This window comes from Amphiura filiformis, chromosome 19, assembly GCF_039555335.1.
Source record: "Amphiura filiformis chromosome 19, Afil_fr2py, whole genome shotgun sequence".
Lineage (NCBI taxonomy): Eukaryota > Metazoa > Echinodermata > Ophiuroidea > Amphilepidida > Amphiuridae > Amphiura > Amphiura filiformis.
In genome coordinates, this window is record NC_092646.1 from 59,635,675 (window position 1) to 59,647,959 (window position 12,285).

The 12,285-nt window shown below is 38.3% G+C and overlaps 1 protein-coding gene across 1 annotated transcript in view; it reads left to right on the top strand.

The window, feature by feature from the left end:
- The window catches only part of LOC140141575 (serine/threonine-protein kinase PLK1-like), an 83,254-nt gene that overhangs the window by 48,360 nt on the left and 22,609 nt on the right, over positions 1-12,285 (top strand). Inside the window, 1 exon segment of the mRNA XM_072163486.1 lies at positions 7,009-7,420. Coding sequence (XP_072019587.1) covers positions 7,009-7,420 — 412 coding nt within the window.

Sequence of the window (12,285 nt, forward strand, 5' to 3'; positions counted from 1 at the left end):
GCCAATCGGGCCGTCTTCACGCATTCAGAGGTAAAGTTTGACATATCGCATTACGACTCTGGGATATTTGGTTAAAAGGATAGAGGGTTAAGTGCACAAAGTACAAAAGAGTAACTATATCTCATTAACAATGATCCTATAGATATGCGACCACTGACTTTTTTTTTGTTCCTTATGACCAGAGGAAAAGTTTGACATATCGCACAACTCTGTGGTATATTTGGTTAACAAGATAGAGGGTTAAATGCACAAAGTAGAAAAAAGTGACTATATCTCATTAACCAATAATCCTACAGATATGCGACCACTGACTTTTTTGTTCCTTATGACCAGAGGAAAAGTATGACATATCGCATGCGACTCTGTGGTATATTTGGTTAAAAAGATAGAGGGCTAAATGCACAAAGTAGAAAAAAAGTGACTATATCTCATAAACCAATGATCCTACAGAAATGCGACCACTGACTTTTTTGTTCCTTATGACCAGAGGAAAAGTTTGACATATCGCACAACTCTGTGGTATATTTGGTTAACAAGATAGAGGGTTAAATGCACAAAGTAGAAAAAAGTGACTATATCTCATTAACCAATAATCCTACAGATATGCGACCACTGACTTTTTTGTTCCTTACGACCAGAGGAAAAGTTTGACATATCGCACAACTCTGTGGTATATTTGGTTAACAAGATAGAGGGTTAAATGCACAAAGTAGAAAAAAGTGACTATATCTCATTAACCAATAATCCTACAGATATGCGACCACTGACTTTTTTGTTCCTTACGACCAGAGGAAAAGTATGACATATCGCACGACTCTGTGGTATATTTGGTTAAAAAGATAGAGGGCTAAATGCACAAAGTAGAAAAAAGTGACTATATCTCATAAACCAATGATCCTACAGAAATGCGACCACTGACTTTTTTGTTCCTTATGACCAGAGGAAAAGTTTGACATATCGCATGCGACTCTGTGGTATATTTGGTTAAAAAGATAGAGGGTTAAATGCACAAAGTAGAAAAAGTGACTATATCTCGTTAACCAATGATCCTACAGATATGCGACCACTGACTTTTTTGTTCCTTATGACCAGAGGAAAAGTATGACATATCGCATGCGACTCTGTGGTATATTTGGTTAACAAGATAGAGGGTTAAATGCACAAAGTAGAAAAAAGTGACTATATCTCATCAACCAATGATCCTACAGAGATGTGACCACTGACTTTTTTGTTCTTTATGACCAGAGGAAAAGTTTGACATATCGCACGACTCTGTGGGATATTTGGTTAAAAAGATAGAGGGTTAAGTACACAAAGTACAAAAAAAAGGATGCAGCCAAAGATAGGAGCTTGTAGTCACCTGCTCCATGCAGCCGACTGATGATTCCGCTTTGCCCGTGTTCCACTTTGCCCCGATCTCCCTAAATATTCGTCTCAGGCTGAACTATTTAGCTACCGTTCTAAAAAATTCGACATTTTTGTAAGACGGGGTGCAGGCCCTTTAAATATCCCTAAAATCCTTCACAGATACCTTATTTCAGATTAACTTCTTTAAAACAATAAAAACTTTACACATTCAAAGCTTTATATTCTTTTCAAAGTCCAGAATCAAGTCAAACATTTTTATAATCACTCTTCAAGGCAAACATTTTACTACAACCCCGTATAAAGAATTTATGACCGTCCCTGTCATTTTTTTTTCCAATGCATAATTCATTAGCCCGAAATGCAGACTCATTGAGCATTTTGTACTGTAAGAACTTCGTGGCAACATGGAAAACGTAGCCCAAATGTACTTGACAGAATGATTTGTCATGGCAATCCGCCATTATTTCGCCCAATAGTCGTGTTTCATGTTCCAATTCGAATACATACTGCTTTCGGCAGAAAAATTTGCACTTACCCCTAAAACTCCCAATCCCCTGACATAAATATTGTATGGTCCCTTACACAGTTGTAGTTGTTACACTGTGACAGAATTTCCTTGTTGTGAAGTGCCAGCAATTCTAGGAAATTGCAGCATATACATTCCTACTAAGATCTAATTTAACCATGCCTGAAATCCTGTCACTGGCATGTTGCTGTTTAATGAAAACAAAAATTCGGGGTTCATTCATATATTTTCATGACTAAACAATTGTTTATGACCGAGGGCTTTCACATTTAGTCATGTGAATATATGAATGAACCCTGTTCATACACACACAACATTCTGCATGCTCATATTTTCCTCCACAACTCAAAAATACTGTCATTTTAGACTAAAAACTACCAATTTATTATCCTTTTTAAAAGATTTTCCATCGCTAATTGTAAGAAAACGTTGACTTGCTCAGTCCGCAGTGTTTGGACATGTGCGAACATCATGTACACCATTCGCGCTTTGTGTAAATAGCTCGCGAGCACATATGTGACACGATCAAGGGAAATGAGTCGGATGTCGCTAATATTGATTTTGAGATATTGGCAAAGAAAGTGTTTAAATTCTTTTGTTTTATATTGTTTTCTGCAATTGATGAATTGATGTAACTTCACAAAGAAAAGTCATATCAACACGGGGTTTTCAGTTTCAGAAAGCTCTAAATGTCCTCTTAAGAAATATATGTAAAACTCATTTTAGACCAGGGTCGACATGTGACTCATTCCCCTTGATCATGTCACATATGCATGTGCATATATCCTACTTGCGAGCGTCCATAGGTTCTAACGCGGCTTGTTTACGTCCGCCTATCGACCAATCACACATGCTGTTATATAGCGTGTATGTATGAATAATAATTCAGGGACTGCTTTTGGTTGCACCATTTTGGCAATAAACAACTCATCTGTCTTAATCTTATCAAATGATAAATTGGCGCATCACAAAACCTTGTATTACAATAAAAATAGAATTTATAGGAGCAAACATGTAAAAACTAAGTTTGCCGGATGCATGGGAAAATCACCCTCCGGCCTCCCATGAGTGACATGTACAATGTATGCAATCATGGAGCAATGTGGAAACTGTTGAAGGAAGAAAATTTAAAACGGATCAAATTTCCCAAGTTTATTGAAGACAAATACTATAGTCTTTCCAAATGTTTGGTGTGATGTATACATACATAATACCAGCTGATCTACTGCATGTATTTTAAAAATCATTGGGCTACTCCAGTTGAAAGACATGTCCCACCCCCATGTAAATGAGTCACATATTCATCAGGTAATTCCATTTGAAATCCCATTTGAAATTCAAACTCCCTGTGTGGAAGTTGACTTCCATAGGGGTGTATGGGTTTTTGGAATAGCCCATTTTTATGATTGAAAACCTTCAATACATCACCTTTAGTGTATTTCCCAGTGCAAGTGCCCTGAGCACTTTAGTAATTGAAGGGGCACTTACTTGCAATGAAAGTCAAGCATTATGTTTTACATGTAAAATTCTGTTGTAATTTAAAATAATAAAATAGAACATTTATCCCTATCATATTTTCAACCCAATTTTCCAATAATAGTGATAAGTCACATTTGCAGATTGTGTTTGAACTCCACAATGACCTAAAGAGAGGATTGCAACTTACTGCTGGCACTACCCCCATGCATGAACCCCGGTCTGTGTCAATCTGGCAAAATGTAGGCCAATTTCTTTTACGTCTTTCAGGAAATGCCATCTTGTAAGACTCCAGATGTGCACAAACCTTTTTACATTTCATTAAAAAAAAAATTTCAATTGATTTCAAAAGCATTAGGGAATTTGTGAGTTGTTGATCCTATACATTGAAATGGGTGCCTATACAGGTGTACATAAGCTACATGTGTCCATAGGGCAATAAAAAGTGAACCTTTTTACTAAATAAACCAGGGGAGCTAATGTGATGTGATGTTTACCGATCTGTGTAGTCAATTTAGACATGTAATCCTGTAGAAAGTGTGAAATTAAAAGGCCTTCACTAAAAACAGAGCCCCAATTTGTTGTCTGCATGGCATACTGTCATACATCCCAACGGCTGCCTTGTGGGATTTATATTGTTGTACTATATTGTTATTTTAAATTTCAACATGCTTTCTTTTATGAATTGACATGAGATTGTAATAATTGTGATAATTCCCATATACTAGTAATTTTACAGTATATCTCATCACAAGTAGATTACAATATAACAAAAAAAGTCACACAATGCAGCCTTTTGAGATACGACAGTACTAGTATATGATGCAGACGACGACATGAACAGTGAGGTATATACAGTTGCATTATAGTCTAAGTAGATGTATAATGTATGTACATGTATCTTGTGAACCAGACATTGCCATGGCAACAGTCTTCTTAATTCTAGCACATGAGAAGAAGGTAGAATATCTCACTGCCTTTTGCTCATCAGCTCTTATTTCCACCTTGATTTTATCTTTTGCCAAGTTTTGAGCAAATCCAAAAAAGAAGTACAAATTATATGCATGATCATCCAAACTCCCAGCCCCACACCCACACCCACCCCCACCCTACACGCACACTAAAAAATAAAGTTTTGTAAAGATGTATAGAAACCAGTGAGGTAGAATCCAAGAGCATCAAATCCGCCATGTTTGTGTGTTGCTCATGGAGGCAACTTAAAGATGGGTTCCAACAGTCAGAAATATATTTCAGATCATAGGTGGAAATCTGTTATTGAATTATGAATAATGTATACATTCCATGTTGCTTTATAGCCGAGTTTCTCACATTCCATTCAAATTTTCCAGAAAAACTAGTAACACATAATTATATTAGCATTTTGTAGAAGTGGTGATTTTTGCGATTGTTATTTTTTCACGATTTTGAGGTTTCTTACATAAACCTATGCATACCAGAACATATTCATGTGTTTTTATTTTCACAGTAACTGTGCTTAGCGTAAAAGGTGCAATGTTCCACTGAAATTTCCACTTTCACAGTACTAATAGAGTAACTTCAAAATCTGGCGGAATTTGAAATAAAGACCTTGTCTTTAATATACCTCCGCATTATTTCGCTATGCACCAGGCAAAGTTTTGATGCAAAGTGCATGGTTGTTTCATTCAGTGTGTAACATGTTTGTGCCAAAACGTGCTCTAAGCGCTGTGTATACAAGCCTTGTATGCTCAACCTTGAAGATGTAAATTATTAATTGATTACATATGCTCTTGCTGTTGAACACCAGAGGTACAATATCTGCCCTCCATGCGCGACAACCCAAGATAGCGCATTTACTTAGAGGTTAATAACTGCGCATTGGTTATTTGGAGGCATTGTGAAAAATCTAAACATTTTGCCTTTGGAACCGAGGAATATCCCGAGGCGCAGCCCGAGGGATATTCCGAGGTCCAAAGCAAAATGTTTAGATTTTCACAATGCCATTATATATACCGATGCAAAGTTATTAACCTCATTCATAACCGTCACTTTGATCTTTTAACTTTACAAAATAACACACAATTTTCCTCAAAAGTTTTTAAAAATAAACAATTTTTACATCTTCCCTTTCCCAAAATCGATCAGGCTAAAACAAAACGACCAATAACAAAAGCGCGCAGTTCGTTGGATGCACAATACGGCGCACGCAGAAGTCAATTGTGTGCGACATTGGAACAATTACGCATTTTGCGGTCAATTGTGAGATATTAATGACCTCGATTTGCGTTAGCGTTTTCACAAATAATAAAATATGATTGGATCGCACGCATCGCGTTTATTAATGAGGTTATGAATATAGTATAACTTATGTGCAATTTTGAGTCGGCAATCTTTTAGAGAATAAATGATAGATTTTGTCTTTTGCCTATCAATATCGTGTCATAATGGATGGGCTGGCCAATATTTTGAGTAGTGGATGCCGCGCAGCCAGTATCCACTACGATAAAAAATATTGGCCAGCCCATCCATTATGACACGTAAATTGATAGGCAAAAGACAAAATCCTATCTTTATTCTCATTCTTATTCAGTTTTAATGTAATTTTGCGAGAAAAACTGCCTTTTTTCAGAAAAATATAAAGTTTACTTTTGTGAGGACATCCCGTTGTTTTAAATGAACGAAACCATCACGAACATCTAAGCCGCCGAATCGCGTTCTTGGTTCTCGCACGTGTATTACGCAAATGCATTATCGCGTGATCATTGAGGAGCAACAAGCGTGCCCTGACTAATATCACTATCAACTATTGTGAGATATTATACACCAGAAAACCAATCAAATTACGTGAATTTTTTACAAGACGCACCCATTGAATAAGAATGGCTTATAATGTACCTTTGCTAAAAACTAAAAATGTTATGTGTGCACATCAAACATCTTACTATGAAAAATGGCAGGAACGGATGAATTTATATAAACTGCTCCAAAAAAAGAAACTTACCAGGTAAGAAATTTGTCTGTCAAATTCAAACGACAAATTGTGTTACACTAAATGGGATATGAGTGGAAGCAGTGTTAATTGACGCGAATTTTTACACCTCATTTGTTGCAAACGGATGAGTATTTTTGAAGTTATGCTTATTTAACCGAACCTATCCACTGGAATGAAAGTTGCACTCATACCACTTGAGATGGTTGGCAGTATACAGGTGTAATCAGTGCTCTCCTCTTCTTCTTTGCATGACTAACTTTCCTATTGCTTCTTGTGAGGATGAAGAATGATCAAAGTTCATGTGTCTGTTTATTGTGTGAATTCATTGGGGCGGACCTGCAACTTTCAAATTTGATAGTAGGCTTGTTCAAATGAGCATAACTTCAAAAGTTTTGATCTGTTTGCGACAAATGAGGTGTCAAACTCGCGTAAATGTACACCGCTTCCACTCATATGCTATTCAGTATAATACGATTTGTCGTTTGAACTTGACAGACGAATTTCTTACCTGGTAAGTTACTTTTTGGGACCAGTTTATGTTCCTGTTAATATTCTTCCTTTCATTTTGGTTTTGTACAATTTCAGTTTGCTGATCCATGTGGTAATAATATTTTGTGTTCTTTGTTTACTTTTATAATTTTTTCTTTTCTTTTCAATATCTTTTCAGGTACACAATGCTAGTAGGAAGGCCACCGTTTGAAACCAATTCTTTAAAGGAAACCTATTCCCGAATCAAACACAACCATTATGTTCTACCGGACAGCCTGTCACCCAATGCAAGAGATCTCATCTCAAAACTACTCACAAGCAATCCAGAAGAACGTCCATCACTAGAAAGAATTGTCCACCATGAGTTTTTCACATCTGGTTTCATACCAGAAGCGCTTTCACCAACCGTCGTTACCACGGCACCCAAATTTCCCATAACAAAGGTGTTGATAAGTGACAGCAAAGGTGACATTGTTACCAAGGAGATATGTAGATTGCATCGAGAGAGTACGTTACAGAGACGAGATGCTCCAGCACCATTATCAACGCTGAGAGTCAACAATAATAACAGTCCGTCTCCTAAATCACCGGTAAGAATCAAATACTAAATGGCACAGTTGTGTTTGACCAAACACGAATATCTATGCCCGTGACCACAAATGAAAACTTGGTAAGCACCATGTGAAAGCCCTTGTTTTAAGCGTCCATTTGATATACATGTAATGCTCATAACACTAGACTGGCCCACACTCTCTCTAATACCCTACCAAGCCTTCACTCTTTTGTATACCCCATCAGACCATCACTCTCTCTAAAACACCACCAGACTGGACCACACTCTCTCTAATACCCCACCAGACCCTCACTCTCTCTTATACTCCACCAGACACTCACTCACTCTAAAACACCACCAGGCTGACCCATACTTTCTCCAATACCTCACCAAGCCTTCACTCTATCTTATACTCCACTATACACTCACTCTCTCTAAAACACCACGAGACTGGCCTACACTCTCTCTAACACCCTACCAAGCCTTCACTCTCTCTTATACCCAATCAGACCCTCACTCTCTCTAAAACACCACCAGACTGGGCCACACACTCTCTAATACCCCCTTACCAACCACACCCCTTGTTCCATCATGACAACCGTTTGAGGTGGTCCAAGAAACCGAAATCAAAATACCTACACAGTCATTCCCTTTAAGGGAGTTTTTGTCAAGCGATCAGTGTCCTTGACGTACGATTCAGACCTTTATAATTGCAAACACAGGTAGCTAACAAAATACTACCTATTGCGCTACACTTTGTTAATAAGTTGTACCTATTTTGCTTTTTAAAGCCTTTAGACTTTGATCTCTGGGGATGCGGCTAATATAGAATACATCAAGGGTCATGGGTCATCATTGTACCAAGTATGAACCCTGAGGGCGTTGTAGTTCTTGAACTAGAGCTGTTTGAAATTTTACACATATTGCTCACTGTAGCCCATGACCTTTGACCTCTGGGGTCGATGTTACAGCAGGAAATATCTAAGGGTCATGGGTCATCATTGTACCAAGCATGAACCCTGAGGGCGCTATAGTTCTTGAGCTAAAATTGTTTTAAAATTTTACACATATTGCCCCCTGTAGCCTGTGAACTTTGACATCTGGGGTCGTGGCTACCATAGGTTACTTTCAGGGGTCATGGGCCATCATTGTACTAAGTATGAACCCTGAGGGCGCTGTAGTTCTTGAGCTAGAGATGCTTCAAATTTTACACATATCGCCCCCTGTAGCCCATGACCTTTGACCTCTGGGGTCGAGACTACACTACAAAATTTTTAGGGGTCATGGGCTATCAGTATACCAAGTATGGGCCCCAAGGCTACTTTGGTTCTTGAGTTAGAGGGGTGCAAAGAAGTGGTCTTGAGAAGATGAAGGAGAAGCCAAGACTATACACAACAATACAATATCTATGCCCGTTGCACGGGCATAGATAAAATGGGCTATTCCAGTTGAAATCCATACACCAGAATGGAAGACACGACCTTCGTCTCCCACGCAGAGGGTGTGGATTTCAAATGGAGTCATCCATATGTGTGGAAAATTAAGATGTCTATCATAGGAACACTGCGCAGCGCCACATCGGCCAGCTCCTCGCTCTGATTTTTAATTCAAAATGCAACTCTTTTTGAACTTTTTATATGTGTAATGTGTATTTCATGACGTTCTTGGATCATCAAAGGATATGACTGCACAGGTTATAACTCTTTTTAAACTGTATATTGCCAGTATTTTATAATGTTATTTCTACTATCGTGTGTGTATTTCTGCCATATTACATATGTACACACAACGACGGCAACGAACGATCACTGTTACGTAATAAGTACCCGCGAATTCAAAAGCGGTATTGTACAACCTGATTCTATAAACATGTCATCGATCGACGATATTTTATTACATAGAACTGCCTGTGTGCCGGGTTCATGTTGCAATATTTCTTCTGAATTAATGAACAGATTACAAACGTTGAACATCTTTTCAAACTCTTGCCATGGACATGAACTTCATACTCATCCCTCAAGTTGTAAACAAAACAAAGCTGGCCAAACACGCTTAAGGTGGCACAAACGTGGTAAACGAGGGGGACAAAAACATAGAATTAACACAATCATCACTTCTCATCATTCTACCCATACAAACTGTAATGGCGTTAATTTGAACAATCTTATCAATGTTCCACTTGGATGCAAGAAATTCCTTGATATAAATGTGTGGAACGCTCGATCAATGTGCAATAAAACTATATCACTTCATGACTATGTACTTGATTCTGATGTGGACATCCTTGTGATCACAGAGTCATGGCTTGGTGAAGAGGACCCAGTCGTCATAGGGGAATGCACACCATCTGGATACTCCCTACTTAGTTTCCCCAGAATCAGTGATAAACATGGTGGTATTGCAATAATTTACAAATCTAATCTTAACTTGAGTATTTCTCCGATTGCAGTCAATGACACAGTTACCACTTTCGAGCATGCATGTGTAACAGATATTGCCAAGTCGTTTTGTCTTATTGCTATTTATCGTCCACCACCGTCTAAGGAAAATGGTTTTACTGTAGCCAAATTCTTAGAAGAATTTGAATGTTTTCTGTATGACATATCGCATCTTCCTGGAAAACCTTTAATTTTAGGAGATTTGAACATCCACGCTGATGATCCGTTAAAGTATGATGTTTCACGTTATCTTGCAATGCTTTCTCAACATGATTTCCATCAATTTGTGGACAGTCCTACTCACAAGTCGGGTCATATTATAGATCATGTGATCTGTCGCGTTGAAGACAACCTGTTGATTAAATGCAATGTATCCCCTAACAGACACGGTTCAGATCATCATATGATTGAATGTACCATTAATAAGTCAAAACCAGTTCCAGAAAGAAGAGCGGTCACAAGAAGGAATTTTAAAGATCTTGACATGGACGTTTTCAAGACCGATTTGAATCATGAACTTCGCGAACTAGTAAAGCTTGAAGATCCTAATGAACAGGCGGCTGAGTATAACATCAGAGTGCGCAAGGTTCTTGACAAACACTGTCCGGAAGAGACACAATTTCAAAGAACCATCAGATGTCCTAAATGGTTCGACGATAACATCAGATCTGCCAGAAGGGAACGCCGCAAACGTGAGCGCAAATGGCGGAAAACTCTCAGTGACTCTGATCGCGATGAATATCTTGAACAAAATAAAGTCGTAAATAACATGATTGTTCAATCTAAGAAAGATCATTTCAGAAATGTTTTAGCTGATGCTGATGCAAAAACAATGTATCGGACTGTAAATACACTTCTAAATACTGGTAGCTCAAATGGTGCTTTACCAACTTGTATCTCAAGTGAAACACTCAGTAATAATTTTGCTAATTATTTTGAGGACAAAGTGTCAAAAATAAGGTCTGAGCTTGATGATCAATATGTTACTGAAACTGTAAATATGTGTTCAAATGATGATGATGATGTTGTTGTTTCTTCCATGTCACAGACACCTACTGATAATGTGTGCAATAGTAATCATGTTAAGTCATCTACTGATAATATGTGCAATAATGTTCATGTGTTTGATATTTTTCCCCCTGTTAATGAAGCTGAGGTTCAAAAAATCATATCCAAAATCCCCAACAAAACTAGTTCTCTCGATCCGCTTCCCACGTGGTTGTTGAAGGAATGTACTGACATCATTGCCCCTTTTGTTGTTTCACTAATAAACAACTCTTTCAGTGCTGGGTCTTTCCCTTCCATCCTTCGTGATGCAGTTATTTCTCCTCTCATCAAGAAATCCACCCTCAACCCGGACTTGTTAAAACATTACCGTCCAGTGTCTAATCTTCCTACACTTGGTAAAATTATTGAATATCCAGCTGTTTCAAGGTTCAATGATCATCTTCAGTCCGAAAACCTTACTGAAGAATTCCAATCTGCTTACAAGCCAGGCCATAGTACTGAGACGGCCCTTTTGCGGGTTAAGAATGATATTGTTAATGAACTCGGTAGTGGTAGAATTGTATTATTTGTTTTGTTAGATATGTCTGCAGCCTTCGATACCATCGATCATAACATTCTTGTAAATAGATTTCAAAATGAATATGGTATCGAGGGTTGTGTTTTAAAGTGGTTTGATTCTTATCTCAGAGACCGTAGTAGTAAAGTTTGTGTCTCAGGTAGTTACTCTTCTGTACATAAGCTTAAATATGGCGTTCCACAAGGATCTGTCGCAGGTCCACCGATCTTCACCTCTTACTCTAAGCCTGTTACCAGCATTTTTAAGCGCTTCAGTGTTGCATATCATATATATGCTGACGACACCCAGCTGTATGTGAGCTATGATCCTAAGGTGTCCGGTGATAGGGAAGCTGCGCAAGCTCGCTTAACAAATTGCATTGCTGAGGTTAAAGCGTGGATGTTGAAAAACAAACTTAGGCTGAACGATTCTAAGACAGAGTTCTTTATTATTTCGTCTCAAAAACAAAGAAATTCCATTCAGTGCGTTGACCTGAAGATTGGTGAATCTGCGATAGCTCCTGTGCCTTCTATTAAGAACTTAGGTGTCACATTTGATCCTTGTCTCAAAATGGATTTACAGGTGTCTTCACTTTGTCGTACTGTTAATTTTCATTTTGCGCAATATCTCACGATTCGCTGCGTTTTATAGATCAAAATACATGTGCACATGCAGTACGATCTCTTGTTCTCTCTCGGCTGGATTATGGCAACTCTTTGTTAGGTGGCATATCAGCTTTCAATGCACAGCGGCTGCAAAGGCTTCAAAATCGTGCGGCACGCTTGATTTACTGTGTTGATAGGCGCACGAGCACTTCGCCGTTATTGCGCGAACTTCACTGGTTGCCAGTCCAGCAGAGAATAGACTTTAAGCTCCTACTGCATGTGTACAACTGTGTGT